This window comes from Egretta garzetta, unplaced genomic scaffold, assembly GCF_000687185.1.
Source record: "Egretta garzetta isolate BGI_Z169 unplaced genomic scaffold, ASM68718v1 scaffold75, whole genome shotgun sequence".
Classification (NCBI taxonomy): domain Eukaryota; kingdom Metazoa; phylum Chordata; class Aves; order Pelecaniformes; family Ardeidae; genus Egretta; species Egretta garzetta.
This window is the reverse complement of record NW_009259589.1, coordinates 209779-231155: the sequence shown is the minus strand read 5'-3', so window position 1 is coordinate 231155 and position 21377 is coordinate 209779. Positions and strand designations below refer to the sequence as shown.

Genomic DNA, 21377 nt, shown 5'->3' with positions numbered 1-21377 from the left:
ATTAAGAAAAGTCGTGGCTCAGAGACAACTGGGTAGAGAAATTATAGTCTTTTACCCAGCAGTCTGTTGTTTAGGAGGTCAAACGTTCTTATTGTAACCATCAAAAGAGCGTATTTTCATCTGAAATTTTGCTTGGCCAGAACTGAACTACGTCTTTTTTTCCCTCCTGCAGCACCTTTTCCTTAAAGGTTTTGACAAAGCTGTAACCACCTTTGTCACTCGGTTGGGTGTACTTGGGGCTGACCATTTCCCTTCCCTCCTTGACACAATACACTGCCTGAACCAGATCTTGCCTCTGCTTTCTCCTTGTCACCAGAACTGTATTTTTTTTTTCTGTGCCATTGCCTATAAAGTTCTTTCTCTATTGTGATTTGATTATCAGAAACATCCACACTTCTTGGGCTTTTAGAGACACGAACACTGGGCACTTCTTGAGCACTTCACTGAGCACTGTCCATCTTCTCGAGGAGCTTTTTCTTTTGGAAAGGCTGAGATCTGCAGTGAAACTTTACCTGGGCTGGGGAAGATGTTCCTCAGCGTTTCTTGGTGCTGTTAATTCTGTGTGTATCTCCAGCTAATGGCTCTGTCAGCGGGTTAGCTGAGTCTTTAAGTGCGCTCCAGCCCCACTCTGCAAAGATGGACCCCACATAAGTAGAGCTTTCTTCACGCTGGATTTTTAGACTGATCACAGTGAGAACAGCCTAGAAGAGATCAGTCGCCTGTGCCTGGGACTAGGACAGCCGCCTAGCCCAGAGATCTGCTCCAAACAACTGATTGCCTTGGACCCTTTCCGAAAAAGGCTCTACAGACACGTATTCCTTCAGTGAACTACCAGAGATGGAGGCACATTGCCAGAAGAGCCAGCTGCATTTGGGATTAGATGGCTGGAAAGAAGTCCTCTCTCCATCTTCAAAACGAAATCACTTTTTAACATCTGCTGCAGAGAGTTCTCGTGACTCGCGGTTCCACAATAAAGTGTTCTCTTCCTTCTCTTTCCTGTTTCTTTGTTAATTAAGGTTATTTTCCTTCCCCTTCCTCACCCATTGTGTCTCCAATATATGTTTTCTACTGGACAGGAGCGGGGGTGTGTGTCCTTTTTCTATCCACTTAATGGGGTTTTTGTCTCTTGAAATCTCATGATAACTGCAGCAATTTTGCACTCAGCAAGGTGAGCGTACCCCAGATAACCTGGCAGGATCTGCCTGCACTCAGAAAATTGCTTGGAGAGAGGACTTCCTCACTAAGCCTCTGATTTATTGTTATTTCAGCGCTAAATGAATAATGAGAAGGTTTAAGTAAACAGATGGGTTCGATTCAAGCCCATCATACCAGGGGTGTGGGGGGAGAGGAGCTGCTTGTCCTGACAGCTCATCTCATTAGGCCACACGTGGTGTGAGGTGTTGAAAGCAGTTTATCATGTGTAATGCCTGGGCATGATGGGGTGAGCTGGGGATCAAGTGTATCTCTGTCTTCCCCTTAATTCTTAATATTCCAAAAGATTTCTATAGTTCTCAGGTGCAAGCTAAGTATTTGCAGCTCGGGGTGTTTGAAGTTGTGTTACAAAAATCACCTCTTTCCTCTCTTTCTTCCACAGTCTCAGCTGCCGGCGATGTATTATTGTGGGAAATGGTGGAGTACTTGCAAATAAGTCATTGGGGTTAAAAATTGATGACTATGATGTTGTTGTCAGGTGAGTCTTTGCCATCACAATTTTCTTGTCATGCATTCAGTTTCTGTATCACATGCTATGCAGGCAACGGTCAAGCCTACACTAATGACAATATCTGGAAATAGTAACTAACATGGAGGGGAAAAAACAAAGAGCATATAAGTGTTTATTATAAATGGTGATCACATCCAAGGGTAAAGGCACTACTCAAGCATTCTATTTTCCACAGCTGTTTGGGAATGTGCTCTCTCCTGTGATCCCACTAACACCTTCTCTTCGTAGCCCCTTCTAAAAGCTGCTTCTTTTGTGATGCCCTTAGGTGGTGAAGCAGTAAAACGTACCATTAGATCTGCTCCCAGATACATCCCCTAAGTAGCTCAGGGAAGTATTAGTGGCCATACGTGTGTAGCATTCCCTGGGACCCACACTTGGCAGTTAGAATGGGAAGAACTAAGAACAGTGCAGTGTAGGGTCTAAGGAAGCAGTAAGCCTCCATGAATGAAGATCCAGTAATGATTAAAGACCTGTAGGTGCATCCTAGAAGCTGTGAATACTTTGCCTCTGCTTCACGATGTTGAATAAGGGAGCAGAAACAGAGTGGCACAGGAGTGGAAACAACCACAGTCAAAGTTAGGACTTCTTGCTTTTGCTGAGGACCTGGATCATCGCCATCTCAGAATGCTTGAAAAACGTGCTGATATGTGAAATCACAGGTCATAACTCCTAGGAATAAATCTGTCAAAGTCAGGGAGGTGTTCTGGGTGACTGGAGATTAACAAACATAATACCTGTACTAATGGAGAGTGAGAGAGAGTGTGTATGTAGGAGGGAGGGTGGACGTGCTCTAGGGAGCTACAGACCCATTAGTTTGCATTGAAAAAAATGCAGGGCTTTATAGCAGGTTCTGAATCATGAGTAGCAAAATATTACGATGGTAAATAGGAAAAGTGGGATAAACCGCAGTGTAAGTTTTTTAATCTGGCTTAACATAGTCTAAGCTGGTTTTTTTTTTTTCCTTAGGAAGAAAACTGATTTCATATTCAAGGGACTGTAACTGATATCATCTCTCTGAACTTTAGTCAACCATGAGACATGGTGGCAAATAGCAAATTCTTAGCTAAGGTGGAAGAAAGAAAAGGATTAGTAAAAGAATTTAAGGCATAGAGAAGGTATCATTTAGCATGGTCTCCTTTCTCTCCCGTGGGCTAGTAATGGGCATATGAGGAAAGAACAGGATATACATAGGGTAATAAATACCCTCTAACTCTGGACAAAAAGACCAAGAAGATCCCTTTCAATCCTTTGTTCCTGTGAATGGTTCCCTGCTTCCCCGACAGTGCTCTGGACACAGGGATGACTGTTCAGAACAGGACAAAACTTTCACAGCCCTTCTCCTAGTTCATCCCACTATCAGTTGCTAGCGAAGAGCTCTTACTGCTCATTATAGTCTGGTGACTTGCAGTTATTTGAGCTGAATTAAAATTCAGTTACAGCCTCTTCTTAGGCTCAGACTGTTCAAAAAGTAGCAAGAGAACAGTTTCAATCTGTCTGGACTATAAGCCACCCACTAAGATTTACATCAGAAAGTCCACTATTTAAATTCCAAATGAAAAGTTCAACCTTTTCTCTCCACATCAGTAAATCTAAGTCAGTTTGCAAGCTGAGAGGATAAGAGGGCAGTTAAGCACCTGTGCTGTTTGTGGGATGGATAAAGGAGAGAAAAGTCAACTGTAAAGGTTAAATGAAGCCAGGTGCTTGGATGTGGGACTGAGGAGGTGAGAGCAGACTTCTTAAATGTATCCAACTGCTTCCTTTACTCCTGGGGAAGACCCTTGTGTATAGCATCCTTTTTCATGGGTTGCAAAACTCCTTCGAAGGATCAGATTTGGAACCTGGGAGGTGAATTTTAAGGGGAAAAGTATGGTACATTTGTGAACAAAGGAGTAATCCAGCAGTACCTGGAGTTTTTTGAGGCATTGCCTGTTGCCATGTGAGGATTGCTAATTGCAGCAAGAAATTTTGATCTTGTGGTGAAGAGAGTCAGATCAGCTTTGACAGTTATAAAACAGCTTGGAGTGAGTTACTTACCGGGGTGGGGGGGGTGTGTAACTGAATTTCAGTGCAGACAGCATTCCCAGCTGCCAAACTGTTTACCTGGCAGGAGCTTCTTGTAGCAGTCAGTCATCAGTGTTCTGAAATGCCTCCTTAGAGTTGCAGACAGGGGAAAAACAAGTATGTGCCAGAAATTCCTGGTTAGAATGAGATGGGCATTCACTTGATTGTGGTATTTGGGAGGGTCTTCATGGTGCCTAGGTTAGGAGTTAGCATCTCTAAGCCCCCTGTGTCATCAGCAGATACAGACAGAAAAACAGTCTGAAACCTCTTGTAGAGAAAACTGCCTATCCATGGGCAGTGCAAGGAAGCCTGGCATCCTAACTGAGGTTTTCTAAGATTTAGCTGTGTTTATAACCACCAGCATGTCCTGCCTGAGAAAGGGTTCAAGCTGTGTAGCATGCACCTTCGTGAACACAGGTTGTGGCTGCCAGAACTTTCCCTGCTCCATTGCCTGCGCTGCCCCTGGGGCACCGACCCTGGGGCTGACAGTGCTGGCTCGTTAGCAGGACTCCATCACTAGGACTCCATCAGCAACTCACATCTCACATTCTGGCCCTTTGCTGGAGACCTGAGTTCATTTTACTTGGGGAAATGGTTTGTTTTGTTTCCTGTCTAGATGCAAAGTAGGGGTCCCAAGTTTGGGGAGCTTTAACAAAGTAAGCAGCAAAACAGCAAACCCAGCAGCTGGGGGTGGGGAAAACCCTGCCAAAGAGCTACACATTGATATTTAAAATGACTGCAGATGCTAACCTTTCCCTCGTCTTCAAGAAGACAGATGAAAATATGTATAACTAGCTTTCTTTACATAGTACTTTGTTTTATTTATCTCTGTTACCTTCAGGGCCACATGCTTTTACGTTATGTAGGCTCATCTACCCCAAAGAGACACAACACCGTGAAGTTTAAATTATGTCCATAGCAAAAGTGAGTGATGTGTGAATGCGCCATCAGCAACAGGGGAAAAAGCAAGGGATTAGGCTGGCTGGGAGCACTGTTTTTGCAGCCAAACTGGTCTAGATACCTGAGAATCAGGGTACAAAGTGAGGGTTTATAAACCACAAAGAACCACTTCCATCTCCTGTATAAATTGTGGTGGTGACGATTCTTAAGTTGTTTTCCCTTTAATATTTTATTCCTAATGATTAAGTATTTTACTAAAAATACATAGGCATTTATTCTCCTTAATTCTGAATAGAATTTCAGATTGTATACAGGGATTTTCTTCTACTAAAAGGTTTCCCACCTAAAATGCTTACCCGGGCTGAAAAAGACAAATCCAGATCCTTATTAACATTCCTACACAGCAAAATTTGCAGTCCATAAGCACTTTCCAGTATATTGAACTACCCCAAGTCAAGAAGGCTGCAATAATTCAAGCAGGCAATGCTGTTCCGTCAGGGGCTGCTGTTTGATGTCAGCAAGATTTGTACTCCAAGTTACTTGAAATTTCCTCAGCTTTGGCTTTCTAGTTTTGAATAGAAGTTCTGAATAACTTTAATGTCATGAAAGTCATCATTGCTGTTGATACCAGAGCAGTCTGGTTTTTGAAGGGGAAAAAACTTCGTCCCTGGAGGGGTGTTTTAACAAAAGCACAGCTAAACACACAGCATTCCCTTAGAAATCAGTGTGCCCAAGAGCAAAGCTGTGTGTCTGCTTGGGTGTTTTCAGAGCAGGATGCATTTCCACAGCAGAAACTCCTCCGAGTCAGTGAGACCACAGCGCTGCTGAGCCTCACCCCAGCTGCGCAGCCCAACTTCGTCCTTTGCATTGGCACTGCAGGGCAGCTCACCTTCTGGGTGGGACAGTTTGGGGAATTAAACCAGGTAGAGATTGTTCCTTTGGTTTGTTTGAAAATTATTAGCTGGCTTAGTTCCCTAAACAGTCTCACTGCACGTAAGATGAGCAGTGTAAGCTCTGGGCTGGGGTTGGAGCATGAGACCAGTTTCAGTTTGCTTAAACTGCCATGGAGCTGCATCCTCTGTTTCAGCACGGTCTTGCAGAATCCAAGTGAGATACCCCAGGAGCGATGGGATGTTAAAATATTAATGCTTAGTTTGTAACTCTAGATTTGCAAGGACAATATTTTTCAGTTTCCTTTTCCAAAGCTTCCGACCCAATTTAAATCATAAGAGGTGATGTGCAGAAGTGGTTTGCCTTATGTTCAATGAAATAATTTGAATAGCTTCTAATTAAACTGTTATCACGAGGTATAAAGCTTCATAAATGTGTGTGACGGAGAACTGCAAGAGTTAACGTTTGCTGCTGTAACATCTGTGTACAGGGAGCCTTTGCCCAGCAGCGATGGCTGTATCATCAACGCGCATGAGTGTAAGCGGGAATCCATGACAGTGTCTTCTCTGGTTGCCTTGCAGGCTGAACTCTGCTCCAGTGAAGGGCTTTGAAAAAGATGTGGGTGGCAAGACAACTCTCCGGATCACATATCCTGAAGGTGCAATCCAGAAAATGGAGCAGTATGAGAAGGATTCCCTGTTTGTTCTGGCGGGATTCAAATGGCAGGATTTCAAGTGGCTGAAATACATTGTTTACAAGGAGAAAGTGGTAAGAACGCTGTCAGCTGTCACTGTGAAGGTCACCTAATTAGAAACAGTGGGCAGACGTGATATCACAGTCATATTTGCCACATTTTGGTCTGAAGAGAGTTCTCTGTGTGTCCTGCTGCATTTGAGTAAAGGTCTTTTCCAATCTAAATGATTCTATGGTTCTTTATACATCCACTGGGTTGACTGCCTTTTGCACAGTGGCGTGGGACTGAGGGGGAGTGTCCAGTTCCTTGAGACTCCAGGTCTCAGGAAGAACTGAAGAGCAGCTACCTCCCCGGCTCCGCACCCTGTGCTTGTGCCGTTGGCTCTTCCCACCAAAGAGCATCACCATGCACTTGGCCCTACCAATTATTTCTTCCAGAAGACTTCTCTAATTTGCCAAGTTACTTTGGCAGAGCTTTCCAGCATACCTGCCATTCTTTCCAGATTCATGTCCTCTGCAATTTAATCAACATCATTTTTACTTCATCATCCGGGTTGATAATTAAAACACTAAACAAAGTTTGTTCCTAGGCAGACCTCAAAGTAGCAACATCCTTCCATTTCTGCAGTGACCCCACTGAGAACTCCTCCTGGATAGTTTTTTGGCCGCTTCTGAACTTGTGTCACAGTAGTATCATGAATAACATTTTTAGGCATGTTTGTGAAAGTGATATGTCAGAAGCCTTACTGAATTCCAGTTTATGTCTTACTTCTCCCCATGATACTTTTTTCCTGTATAAAGAAATACTACTATTTTTTTTCCTCTTGATAAATCCATCTGGGTGACTACTCAGTCTTCATTATTTTTTTTCAGGTGCTTACAAATAAGTAATCTTGCTATTCTGAGAATCAAAATCAAAAATTAGCTCTCTTCCCTTTTTTTGCCTTCTTAAGGCTAGGCACTACTTCTGTCCGCTTTTCAATCCTTTGACACCCTACCTGTTCTACCCAAGTTCCCAAAGGGGATCATTGCTGTTTACTGAGGCTGCTGAGCCAGTTCATTGAATACTTCAGGATGCAATCCAGGTGACTGGGAAACATCTGTCTTGTCCTCTCTAGTCTGACTTCTCTGTATTTGAGGCTGAGATCTTGCTGTCACTGGCTTTAGCTGCAAGCAGGTGGCTAGCACAGCTGCTTTTTCTAGTGGAAACTGATGCAAAAAGTGCTGTCTCTTAGCTAAAAGAAATGACCCGATAGAGAACTAACAGTGCTATGGGAATAAGATGTAGGCGTCTATTTGTTCTGGTAGTGAGTGTTAGTATTTTTATCAGTTTGTGGTAAGTTCAAAATGACAAATGCCTGCCCAGTGCTCTCTGTGGAGAGTTTCTGTTTCTCTTTCAGCTGATTTTCCAGAGAAAAGAGTGTTTCTTCCTTTCCTGGATTCATCTAGAGGCACTTGCTTGACCTAGGAGCTCTGTATGCCACTGTTGCTTATTCCTAATCTGACGTTAGGCCTGTCCCTCTGCAAGACTTCATCCCAGCTGCAAACCAGTGGTTACAGTCAGGAGTCTGACCTCAGGACGGAGATAAGGGAAATCGAAGCACCCTGATAAAGAATGTGACTGCTGTGAAAGTGGACTCAAAAAAAAAATGGGCTGAACTCTGCCCTCTGATGGTTCTTTTGCCCCTGAATGTTGATGGCAACTGCATGTGTCCATGGTACAGTCACAGGTGGGGTGTGAGACTTTCTGAATTCCTTCAGGCACCAGACCTGGAGCTGCTTGGACCTGCTTGACCAGAGATTCTGGGCCAGGTAGAGAATCACAGAATGTTCTGGGTTGGAAGGGACACCTACAGGTCATCTAGTCCAACCCCCCTGCAGGAGCAGGGACACCGCTAACTAGATCAGGTTGCTCAGAGCCCCATCCAACCTGGTCTTGAATGTTTCCAGGGATGGGGCCTCCACTACCTCTCTGGGCAACCTGTTCCAGTGTTTCACCACCCTCATTGTAAAGAATTTCTTCCTTATATCCAGTCTAAGCCTATCCTGTTTTAGTTTAAAACCATTACCCCTTGTCCTGTCACAGCTAGCCCTACTGAAAAGATTTTCCCCATCTTTCCTATAGGCCCCCTTTAAGTACTGAAAGGCCGCAATCAGGTCTCCCCGCAGCCGCCTCTTCTCCAGGCTGAAGGTACTAGGATCCTTGCTTAGTCCTCTCTTGCATAAGTGAAATCAAGGGGAGTTTATCTGAGAAAGAGTAAATGAAAGGTGAATGGCTATTTATTGCTGGGGTCAGTGGTCAGATAAGCTTATTCTCCCTGCAGCTGAAAGGGATTTGCTCTGTGTTATGTTAGTCTTTTGGCAGCACTTGCATACTGAGGAAGGGATAAGTGCTTTGTAGAGAGGAGGATTTTTAGGAGATGTTATGAGGAAAAAGAATCGTTGTGATGCAGAAGCAGCAGCAGAATGGTGAGGCAGAGGATTTGATGTGTTACATACAGTCTGGTGCAACAGCATTCTGGAGATCTGCATGATGCCTCGGTGCCCTGGGAGGCACTACATCCAGAAAGAGGAGCAGTGGAATTAGGGAGCAAAGAAAAAGTAAAAGCTCAGCTGCTTTTTATTTCACACTAAACCAGAAATACCTGGAAGCAAATAAAAACTTGAGAGAAAAGATTAATCTAGAAAAAGGACAGGTTTGGCTAAATACTCAACATTAGCAGCAGAACAAAGGTGGTCTCCATCCTAGAGTTGTGGGTGAGCTGGCACTCCAAATTGCAAGTCTTGTAGCAAGTTAGGGCAGTACTCTATCACTGGAGAGTATAGACCTGCCTTTAAGAAGGAGGAAGGTGGGTGAATCTGAGCAACTAAACCCCTGGTAATCTGATTTCAGTCATTTGGCAAGCATTAGAATAATCTGAAGGAGAAATTAATTGCACTTGTTGCTAGCAAATGGGAGAAAAGGCATGCGGGATGGAGAAAGGTGACATGGTTAGCAGAGGGGAGTATTGCACCATGCTGACCTAATATGTCGATGTACACGTGGAAAGGAAGTGGGTTGGAGTCCCACAGCCTGCAGTCGCATGAGCCCCTGGTTATTGCAGAAGGGTCACAGATGTGAGCTGTTCGTGCGTCTGTGGTGACTGCTCTGGCAAAGCTGACTTGCAGTCGTTGCTGTGAGAGCCTGCTGACACTTCCAGGCACCCCTCCTCTGATGAAATGGCTGCTGCTAGTGCATCCCAGGGGATGGATTACTCATGGACAGTCACTCGTTTACACTCTCTCCTGGTCTGTTCTTTTTGCCAAGAGACATTACCCATACGTATCATGATCCACCCTGCCTGGTTCCCACTATTGCACCATCCTGCATCACCCCGGATCTCTCAGTGACAGCAGCTCTTCCTGAATACCCAAAGTACCAGAGGAATTGTAGGGGGAGGGAGATTTGGCCATATACTGCTTTTTTCTATTAAAATAATGGTCAAAAGCTGAAGGTTTCACTATTGCATGGAGAGTAGATGCTCCCTGAAACAGAATCACAGAATCACAGAATGGTAAGGGTTGGAAGGGACCTCAGGAGATCATCTAGTCCAACCCTCCTGCTAAAGCTGGTTCTCTTAGAGCATGTTACATAGGACTTCGTCCAGGCAGGCTTTGAATATCTGCAGAGAAGGAGACTCCACAACCCCCCTGGGCAGCCTGTTCCACTGCTCTATCACCCTCAAAGTAAAGAAGTTTTTCCTCATATTCAACTGAAACCTCTTATGTTTCAGTTTGTACCCATTGCCCCTAACAAACAGAGGAATTTACAAGCACCAGCTATGCAAACCAGCCATCGCAGCCTGGCGCTGAGGCTGGTTCCAGGGTGGGTTTTTGCCCATCATTAGTGACCCAGAAGGAGCTCACTTGCTTGGTAGGGCTCACTTCCCTGAACATCTGGTGCATGGTGGTAAAGGAGCCAAGTGAGGGCAAAGGTTTCACTAGAAATTGGCAGCTCACAGTCTTCCTTCTCATGTAGTAATGAGCCTGTGGATGCTTCTAGCAGGAATCTCTGCAGCCTTTGCCAGGAGGAATCACTTGTGCAGTAAGCGCCTGGGACACTTTGAAGCTCTCTTTGATAATGAAAGTTATAGGAGCGAGTGAGCAGGTAACCTGCCTGTGAGCGAGGCCACGTTCAGTTGTCTGACCCTTGCAGGGGCATGCCTTTGACAACTTGCACACATCAGTGATGCCATCTGAAGAGCAGTCGTCCTCCAGCAGATGTTGAGACTCCAGCAGTGGGCACGACGTAACCCCTCCTCTTTTGTGAGGATGTGACTGCTGCTCGTGGAGATCTTGTGGATGTGGCAGCAGTGGGGATATTTTTTAACCTTTTATTTGAGAACTACATTTCTGCTTTGTCAACAAGTTACTTTTAGTCCTGCCAAAATGTACGTTACGATACCTTCCTGCCTTGATCAGCCTGTGTTACTGTGCTAGTGCCACAGCCGGACTGCAGCCAGAGCCTTCACCGTATGCTGAGCTTTTGTTTAGAGCTTCTCTTCTTCCATTAGTTAATAGCTTTGTCATGCTTTGTGTTTGCTAGGGCAGATCGTGAATGTCACAGCCTTGTAGTAAACTGCAGATTCCTTGGATTCTGAAATAGCCTTGCCTGTGCGTTGTTTTGCATCCCTGAAAAAACCCTGAGGAGCCACCGTGCTCCTCCTGTCAGCATGAGGAAAACAGTGAGGCCGTGAATTTGTTCTTGCTGTCCAACCTCAAGTAAAGCTTCACCCACATGCATGTATTTACAACTTGTTTGGAACTTGAGCCCAGCAGGCGGTTTCTCTGGATCTGGGCTAGGGAGGGAGGTCCTGCTTTTTCCAGTGCTGTCACTCGCCTTTGGTGGCCACTGCCCCTGGCAGCTTCACTCCAGAGTCTGCTTTTGGATTGCAAATATTTTCTTTCCCTTTCCTCTTCCCAGGGTCTTGTTGCTTTAAAGTACTTTGTATACAGTTGGTCTCTTCAGTTTTTAAAGGACTGTGAGAGGAGCTGTAAGTCCACCGCTAGTTGCCTTAATGCATCATGAATGCAAAGCTTGGTTACAGATTTGTGATGCCTGATGCTGTGCTGAGACAGAGCACCAGCCCATCTGCTTAGAGATATGCCTAGGCAAGGCGTTGCCTTGTGTCCTCCTGCTCTTCTTATCCGGTGGAAGGGAACAGAGGCTGGACTTGCTGCTCCATCATAAATGAGAAGAAGCTTTTGAATTGGGAAGTCAGCTTAAGGGTTGTCCTGTTTCTTTCACAAATTTGAGTTTTCACATAAAGAGCCATTTATAACTAATCCCTTCAGAAGTATCATACAGGAAGGCATGGCTGGTGAGTAAGGCAGCCAACCTGCATAAAGGACATGATGAGGCTTACACCAGGGAAGAAGCAAGAAAGCCTTTTCAGTGGTGATTGCCCTTTCCATTCACAGAGCATGGGTGGATTTAGGAGGAATTGATAGCACCTTATCACATCATCAGGGTGGTTCAGTGCTTCAGTCAATGCAACTGAACCATTACTAAATGTTGAAGCAGAGGAGATGCCTTGTAAAAAAGTAAAGACATGAGGCAGGCTCTTCTGGCTCCTACCAAGTCTCTGACTGAGAAGAAGAGGTGGGAGAGTCTGCGTAATGTATTCTGTGGAGAATATTCCATATTCCTTTAACAGAGAGTAGCTAGGAGTTAGTTTGTCTTTCTGGGATAATTCTTGGGACAACATTGACCTTTTTTTTTTAGGTTTTGATATCTCTCTGGCTGTGCAGAAGGCTAGTCCTTACTGCCTGAGGGGTTGTGCTCCCATGGTCAGGACCTGCTCCTCCAGTGCAATGCATTGGTTGGAATGGCCCAAGGGAACCAAAGAAGTCTTGCATGTGAAAAAGTAAATCTGTCTCTGTGACTGGCCTAGGAGATCAGAGCCATTTCCAGAAGGCATAAGAAGTATGGACACTGGTGCCCTATGAGAGAAGGTGAGCCGTTTTTTTTCCAGTCATGGTTAGAAGAGAGGCTGGAAAATATATAGTTATGCTATATAAAATCTTGTCCCTGCTGACCAGAAGAGGGAGAAGACCTTGGTTCTGCATTGTATAGCTTTTAATAAGCTTTCAGGTAGCACTGTGCTGAGGACCATACCGGAACCTCAGTAGACAAATGACCCAGTTTGCAGCATGGGCCTTGGGGGAGACTTCCTGGCCAGATTCCCAAAGGAAGGTTGTTGGTATGGAAAGCGCAGGCTGGAGCTTGCCCTTCATACATACCTGCATGCAACAGCGTAATAAGATTAGGCAGGTCACTACATAGCTGAGAGCTGTTCCCACCCAGGCATACTTAGTGTGTCTGTAAGTACACTGTCAAGCATCAGCTGGTGACAGGGGCTGCTCTGATGCCATTGCAATATGCCTTCGTAGCATTTATCGGATGGATACACACTGGACAATAAAACTTGTCCACCTGGATTGGCTAGCCATCAATATCCACAAGTCTGTAGCCACATTCACCTAAGCTTCTGGGGCAGATGAAGAAAATCAAAAATAGCCATAAATACATTTTTTTTCTGGATGAAAAAATTCCAGGCATCAGAAGTTATCAAAGTATTTTTATTTGTAGGAATAACAACATTGATTACCCCAATTTTAGGCAGTTTCTCCTTAAAATTCAAGTAAAAATGGTTGGTATGCCTGCCCTTCGGGTCATTCCCACACCATGCATGGTTTTTGTCCTTTTTTTTGTCCTTTGCTTTGCTTGCTATTACCCAACTCCAGTCTTGCTTGCACTGTATTTCCTGTTAAAAGATGAGAAGCATTTACTCATGCTAGGCTTCAGTGGTCCTTAAAGAACCTTTATCCCACAACTGCCAAGACAGCGTCATCTTCATTTCTGGCTCAGTAATCCTAGCTGTGATGTGAAAATCAGAGAGCTCCAGTCAGATTTTTATTCTTTAGTTCCTTTTCCTTCACATCATTCTTAAATGAAGAGACCCAAGCAGCATTTACCCCCTGAAGAGACTGAATCGTTGCTCTAGTAGGACGTCCCTTCTGGGATTGTCTCACCATCCTGCTTTATCCTGAGACAATTTCTTCCTAAAATTGTCATGTTCTAATCTCTAATGATTTCTGCTGCCATCCAACTGCCAGTTGCTGTTCTTTCGTAGATATTTGATCATGCCTTCCTTCTTCATCCATGACTCAACCCAAGTCAAAAAAGATGGATAATTTAAATGAGTTGCAGGTTTTCCACATCTCTTCTCTTAAAAAGGCAACATGAGCGAGGGCCAGCTGAAGAGCTAGTGCAGTTGTCTTGAAAAAGCATTGGGAGGGTGCTCAGGTTGCACTTGCCCTCTTTGGCAGGCTCTGGCAATCTTCAGACATCAATATAATGCAAATCTTGGTAGGTGCATTTCAAGGTCATAGTGCATGTAAACTCAGGTTATACTGGTTAGCTGCATCGATCAAAGATAAGCTTGGTATATCTGAGGCAATGTAAAGAAATTCAGTCCAAATCTGATGCTGATTTTAATGAAACATGCAATTCCATAAACAGCAGAGCTAACGAAATTGCCTGATTGCCTGTGGATTTATATACTGCTCCCCCATGCCTCCCTCCTGTACCACAATACTCCCAGATTTCCCCCACCTCATAAATACCCAGTATGCTCTGTCCTCCCTTTTACCCCCCACTGCTGCCTGGTGGTTGCATGCTGGCCAAGACATGCATGTTCACTGGCCCATACCTATGTGATTGAGCACCTGACAGACCAAATGAACAGATAAGCGCTGGGCTTGCGCGGCATCGTCTCCACCTGGCCTCACATGCAGATACGTGGGGGTCTCTTCCATCCAGGCATACACGGCTTCACCGCCAGTGCAGCCCATGCCTGCTGAGGATATTGCATTGCCCACATGTGCAGCAGATGTTCCTCTGTACTGGAGCAGTGCTTTGTGAATCCAGCACGTGGAAAAAGTCAGAGAACATCGTCAACAGTGAAACTGAGACGTCGCCCAGAGGGTATCAGCTATTCATGCAAGTGTTAGTAGAATAAAGATGTTCTGTGTTAACACTTCGGTAAAGAACTACAAGAATCATTTGAAGTCTGCAAAGCCTCCCTTGGTCTAAGAGATTTGAGTTCAATTTATTTAGCTTATGCATGAGATTTTGGGGAGATTTACTTGTAGTCTATCTACCTAGAGGGAACATTTTTTTCTTGGAAGACTTTTTAATTTAGTAGGAAGAAGTATATCTGAAGCTAGGCAAACGACCAAAAAAGGCAGCACATTTCTATCAGTATAATTAATTTTGCTACATCTGCCCTACAGGCTTGATGAATTTGCTCTTGAAGTCTTAAAATCAAGACTGGATATCTTGGTAAAATTCCTCTCAAGCAGTATGAGAGTAAAGGACTGGAAGGAGAAGTTGCTGATGGAGGGAGCACTGCTCCCTGCTATGCAGGACATCCAGGAGGATGTTGGCAGGATCTCTCTTGGCCTTTTGAGCAGTACTGATAAGAAATAGCAGAATGTGGTGGCTAGGAGCTGAAGGTAGATAAAATCAGCCCGGGCAGATGTAATTTCCTAGAAATCTGTGCTTAAAATACTTGAATGACATGCTTGCAGAGGTGAGCACTGACTGCTGGCAATTTTTTCTGAAATACAGACTTAATCCAGTATCTAGGAAAATTCTGTTTCCTGGGAGTACCCAGGATAGGGCTGCACTCGTGTTGCCTTCTCGCCATCCTGTTCTGTGACTCTGGGAACCGCTGTCCTCGCTCTCTATGGCTCGTCCGTTGACTACGAGGAGCAGGATAGCAAGCCAGTAATACCCTTGACAGCTTTTCACAAACGCAAGTTATTTGCTTCATCCAGTTGTCTGCAAGGGTCACAGCAAAGCTTTCTCTTCCTGGGGCACAATTAGCCAGATCTGTTTCTGCATCCCGAGGGAGAAAGCTTCATGGAGTCTCTGAGGTGAGCAACCTCTAGCACAACAAAATTCCCCAGAAGAGCCCTTCGGAAAGCATTGCAACACCACAGGATGCTGTGAGTTCACCCGCGTGCAGTGCAAAGACTCACAGAGGAGGGGAAAAACACTGATTTTATTTTGTAAATAAAATCACATGCTTTCTATCAGTGGCTGAAGAGAGACTCCCCTTTCACAGCTCCAGGAATTTTGCTGTCTGCATTTTTTTTTTCTTTAAACTGGAAAAAAAAAAGTCTGAACAGTAAATATTTATCCAAGATGTGTGGTTGTTAATATGATCCAGTCTTCAGTCATTTTGAATGGTGTCATGATGACAGATGTTAATTCAGAAAGGAATAGATTGGACGATTTATGCCTGAAACACATGTGTTCCTTGGCGGGCTCCGTGGATTGCTTGCATAGTTAGTGCTATCGGAGCACTTTGTAACGTTTTCTCTGCCTCAGAGCACCGAGGGCTCCAGGACAGGGGGTTGACCTATATCTCCAGTTTGCTATAATAAACACTGAGGTAACTAAACTCCCCGTGTGCTTTTATCTTCCTAAATTTAACTCTCCCCCTGTGCTCCAGCTGTGTGTGGTGCTTCTGGTTCTTCCCAAGAAGACCAGCAGCTTCTTTCTGCAAGAGAGAAGGATGCTCCCGTGTACGGGGGATGCGAATCCCTGACCTCCTCCCCCTCCAGATTCAGCTTCTCTTCTACCTCAACACTCACGGTTATTTAATGCAAACACTTGTCCTGACAACAAAAGTGAAAATAAACCAAGCCATGTGGAGGTAGTAAGCAAGAGAGATTCTGGGAAAACCTCACTTTTTTTTGCAGTATTTGTTTTCTTACAGTTGTGAGTTTATGGGATGTGTCTAAGGGTGTTTCTTCTCTTCTTAGTGAAGACCAGGTTTGTAAAAGTGTTAGTATCTTTTTTTTTTTTTTTTTTTTTTTTTTTAATCACAGACATAAAATTGAAGGAAACTGGCCAATCTGTTGGGTGCACAAGGCTTTTGGTAGGTCTTGAAAGTTTTTCTCAGCTGGTCCTTCAGTTGAATTCTGGCTGGTTTTCATGAAATGAACTTTGCCCACAGCTGACAAGTACAGAAAAAGCCGATCCTGGCCCAGGCAATCAGCACTTTGACTATTTGGAAAAAACTCTTAAATGTAAATGTTCTGTTTGGATTACAGTTGATTTAAATACTCATCTTTTAAGAATATTGAATAGGGTTACTTAAAAACTCTTCTTTGATAAAACACCTATTATTGATTCAAGTCTAGAAAGTAAAGTAGGGCAGGAGCTTCCTGGCATCTTCCCAGCCTCTTGTTATTTTGACCTTTCTGCTTTCTCCTCCTAAAGGATGTTGATTAATTTGTATATATTCTATATGAACACTCAGTGAACATACAAATTATTTGGCTTCTTGTTTCAGCAAAGATGCCAAAATAGGAGAAGACAGATTTTCTGTGTACTCTTGCTGTAAAAACAGTGTAAAAATTTCCCTAGAGACTCACTTTAAGATCACTTCGGAAAGCGATGAGGGTTTCTAGGCCATAATTCTTCCTGTGGTGATCCTTTAGCTTTTTTTATTGTAATGTGCCAAGAGTTTAGTCTAAATATGTGTTGTTTAATGAGTTGTTGTTTGTATTCAAACTCATGAACCAGTTCAGCTCCCTAAAAAAGACTTTGCTGATGGGTGTCCTCAGATGCCCTGGGATGCCCTTATGCTTTGTCACCAAAGCCTGCAAAGACAGAATTTTTAAATTTTTTTAATTTTTTTTTCTTTTGTGCAGGCATACTGTTGTAAGTGGGGCAGGTAGCTTGATCCCAAGGAAGTTGGGATCACTTTATATTTTCCATTATAAGCAACGGGGAAAATGCTCTATCATTTTATTACACTGTCATCTTCGAGCTGATGTTTTCCATGCCTCGTGTTTGGCACAGCTGGAAAGTTCAGCTAAAATAACTTAGCTGGCTCTCAGGATGAGGCTACTGAAAATGCACAGTTTTATCCCTGTTTAAAAAAAATAGTCCCCCGCCCTATTTTGCTGAGACTTTCTTAATTCTTCAGGGCAGTGGCTGAGAATCAGTGAGGCTGTGTTACCATGGCAGCCTGCTGTGGCTCCTGCTCTTCTGTGAAATCCCATGGCTCAGTCTGATGTTCCGTGGGGGCTGTTAGACGCTGGCGCTGGGCACGGTCTGTCCTACCAGGGCTCCCCTGCCCTGCTCAGGTGCCCCCCCTGTACAGTTAGTTGGGACACAACATCTCCAGGGATGTGAGAACCAAATAGGATTTTCCTTTCAGTTGTTTCTCCACAAAGAGAGTGAGGCATGGACAACAGACCTGGGAGCAGGGAATTTCTCCTGGACTCCCAGGAACCCCCACTCCTCCTGCCGAGCACCTGGGCAATGTGAAGGACCAGTAGCAAGACCCAGGAATATTGGAGGTTCAAAGGTGATGGGTACTGGGGATAGCAGAGAAAGGCAGGGTTTACAAACAGTGGGGAACTCCTCAAACACTTGCAGGTTTTTTTACGTGTAAATAGTTCCGGAGCCCTGTAAGAGGGTGCATTTTTTCTCCTCTAACAGCTGATCAAGAATACAACAGCTTATTGGAGCTTGTAGTTGTACTTAGAGGACCGTACCCTGAGTTTAATTGCTCCATTTGGTGGATTTTTTCTTGAGCTGATATTTTTTGGTGGCTTTTTTCTTGAGCTGAATTTTTTTTAGCATGTTAAGTTACCCTTTAAGACTTTTTAAAGAGCTTTATGGTTGTAAAAATCAAGCTGCCAGAAGTTAGGAACAGCAAAAAAATAACATTGCATTTTCAACATCAATTCAGTTCTCCTGTGCAGATGTTACGCTTAATTACATAATTACATCCTGGCTGGTTTAGAACACAGCTGTCTATCTAGTGGAGAGGGAAGACTGAGATTTAGACTAATTTCTGTAATGCAAGACATTCAGCCTTGGTATGAGTAGTCGCAGAAGCTGTAAAACATGTTGTGGATAGGAGAGAGGAAAGGACAGGAGGAAGAATGGCCTCCTGATCATAGGCACTGAGGATTCCTCTTGAGGATGTGGTTCAGCCTTTAACTGATGTGATGCTGGGCAAGTTAGATCAGAATTTCCCCCAAACACATTTAATGGAGTTGTAGCATGAGCTTAACAAATGTTCTGAAAATTCAGCTTAAGGTGTCTGAAGCAGAAGCTCAAGAGGCAATGGAAACTGTGGGCATTCATCTTTGATTTCTCCCCTGTAAAATGGTGTTAATACGTGCCAAATATTGCAGAGATGCTTTAAATATGAAAGTATGGTTTGTAAAACACTTGGCTATATGGCAGTATAAGAAAAATCTTGTGGGGATATTAGAAAGTCACTGTTCACAACAGAAATCCTGAGATGAAGCTCTGCAGTTGCAGGGCTCTTGTCCTACTTCAGCACTTACTAACACGTGGATTTGGCCTTTCAGCCATGGTATTCTTTTAATAGATGTTGTGTGAGTATGACATTTCATAAACTATGTCATAAAAATAATAGCAAAATAAAGGGGCTGGTCCCTTATGGGAATAAAATACTCTGTAAATAATGGTGATATTACAAGGGCCTGTTCTTTGGGGGTTTTCTGAAACTGTACTACTTCAGATATTTTTTCTTTGAAGGATTATCATTATCCACAGACAAAAAAGCACAACAGAAACATAAATTACTAAATCCATTCCTTTTACTAAAAACTTCCGTCTTTCCTAAGTTATTTCAAAACAGGAATAGTTCTTCACATTTTGGCTCAAAATCCAGCTTACATTTTGAACAAGAGTCTGTAGTACAGTCTATCCGTCACCCTGTTTGCGCATAGTACAAACATCTCTTCTGACACACCGTATGTGAGCTATCATTTATGCTTTGACTTGTGAAACACAGTATTCACCAGAATAATCTTCATTTTTTTTCTGCAGCTCCTCCGACATGTTCCAAGTTTCATTTTCTTCACAGGACAATCTCTTTTTCAACGGCGTTTTGTTATCTTACAACTGTGAACTGTATTTTGCTCTTGGTTACACAGATAAAACCATAGAAATACATTAAGAAAAAGGCATTCCTTTGCATTTAAAACATAGCATAAAAATAAATTTGCTCTCCTGATTCTTTAGAGCTGGTCTTGGCCTCATGCTGCCTGGTCCTGTGAATCGGAAGGCGACAGTGGGTATCAGACCAGCAACACAGGGGGCCCATGTCTGTCTGTAGGTTAGCTGTAGCGCTGAAAGTTACACAGGGCAAATGAAGTTTGAAATTCAGGAGACCTGTTTGTATATGCTTTTCTGCTTATTTGGAATACATGCTTGCAGGTAAACGGGGCAGAATCTTCCCACTGACAGCCATGGGAACGAGCACATTGCTATGTTGCAGCAAACTGACCCGGTGTGTAATGCATCAGTGCCACCCTCGTGTTCCCAGGTGGTTTTTGTCACCACTGAGGTTGCTGCTTTCTGAGGTCGTGTCTGTGGGCAGGGTGGCTTCCAGTTTCGTGTGTAGCCAGGGTGCCATATAGTTTATATGTCTAGCACAAAGTTTAAAGTCTGCAGCCACTACTTGGAATTCAGTTTCCCTTCTCTTGTGGTTTTCAACCTGGTTATTAAGAAACTAATCTCTAGCCCATGTAGTGAAGTATTAGTAGCTCAGCTGTACCAGTGAGGAAGCCCAGTTATATTTTTGCTTTTAAAGAAAGCCCTAGTAGTACCATGTAGTAAGAGGTGCTTTTGTTTCCATCACACTTTGCTGCTCTTTGCCATTGAAAACACTGGGTAGAAAAATTGTTTGGGTTTCACACTGAGAAACACTAGTAAAAGCTAAATTTGGGGGGTTTACAACCTGTGAGTTCTCTTGGGTGCCATGAGGCTGTTGGGAAATGGGGAAATCTGGCAAGGGAATGGCCTGAGAAGTTATAACCATTTGATTTTAGACTTGGGTCAGTGGGAGGGTATTCAGAGAGAAGAAACAAAAATTATAAAGGATTAGAAGGATCATAATGTTGGATAGTCCAAGAGCTGGATCTCTTTTGGCAGTGGGACAAAGAGAAGATGAGGGAAATGCTCGAGCACAATCTGCAATGTTCCTGCTTCGGGCAGAGTAAGAGTTTTCAGTGGGGCAGATAAGAGTGGCACAAAATGCTCTGGAGTCTAGAGCATTTCTAGACTCTGTAGACTGAAGATAGGGAAATTCAGAACAAGTGCTGGCCATTGGAGGCATGTACAGAGGGTAGTGAGGGGTTCTCCATCACTTTGAGAAGATTGGGTAAATATGTTTGAAGTGTGGGCTGGTGGGTCTGGCAGTTGACCATCAACCCAGACTGCAGGCTCTCAGCACCTCTGTTCTTGTTGCTAAAAATTCCTTGTTGCTTTGATAATCAGTGCAAATGATGCAACTTCATTTATGTTGCCACTTGTAGAAGAGCATTTTCTAGGCCTCCGTGTCTACTTGACCGCTGAGAAATGCAGCATTGGCTGAGAAGATGGTTATTTTCTAGTGGAAACACACCTTCCACATCTAATCCAGTTATGCCTGAGCAGAAACCTTTCAAAAGCCTCTGCAGATGGATTGCAGCCATCCTGCTGTACCCTGTATTTGTGTGACAGTGAGTGCGTGTAAATGACAGGTATGGAATAAACACATTCCAGCCTTGGTGGGGCAGAGATCCCAGTGAACTATGTGCTCCCAGGCACGGTAAGATCTTGTGACTGGTATGTCATCCCCTGGCTTTTTCTATCCCTCATGCCCCTCTTCCTCTCCATTTCTGGTGTGATCAGAGTTTGAAAGAGCAGTAATCTCCATTTACCACAGGTTCTCTCTCCAGTCTCTTCATCCTTCTTGTTGCAGGGTATTGCATACCCAGACTTTATTCAGATTTGTGTTGTGCTTAGCTGACCTTTGCAATCTCCCTGTCCCCTTCCCATCAGACTTAGAAGTCTTCCAGAGCAATGCTACTTGTGCTCCTAAATCTAGCAGTCTCACAGAAGAGGCAGCATCCGTGTCATCAGGATGCAATAGCATTTTGCTTAATGTATTAGAAATTTTGTTATTCTGGGAGACTCAGCCTGCTTCTAGCCGTTTGTGTCTTTTATTGAGGTGTGCTT

General features: G+C 43.9%; 1 protein-coding gene across 6 annotated transcripts in view; it reads left to right on the top strand.

The window, feature by feature from the left end:
- Nucleotides 1-21377, top strand: part of ST3GAL3 (ST3 beta-galactoside alpha-2,3-sialyltransferase 3) — a 201089-nt gene that overhangs the window by 149680 nt on the left and 30032 nt on the right. For all 6 annotated transcript variants that reach the window (XM_035893542.1, XM_035893541.1, XM_035893540.1 and 3 more), the window contains 2 exons: nt 1595-1690; nt 6157-6343. In XM_035893542.1, coding sequence (XP_035749435.1) covers nt 1595-1690; nt 6157-6343 — 283 coding nt within the window. The remainder of the gene's footprint in view (nt 1-1594; nt 1691-6156; nt 6344-21377) is intronic.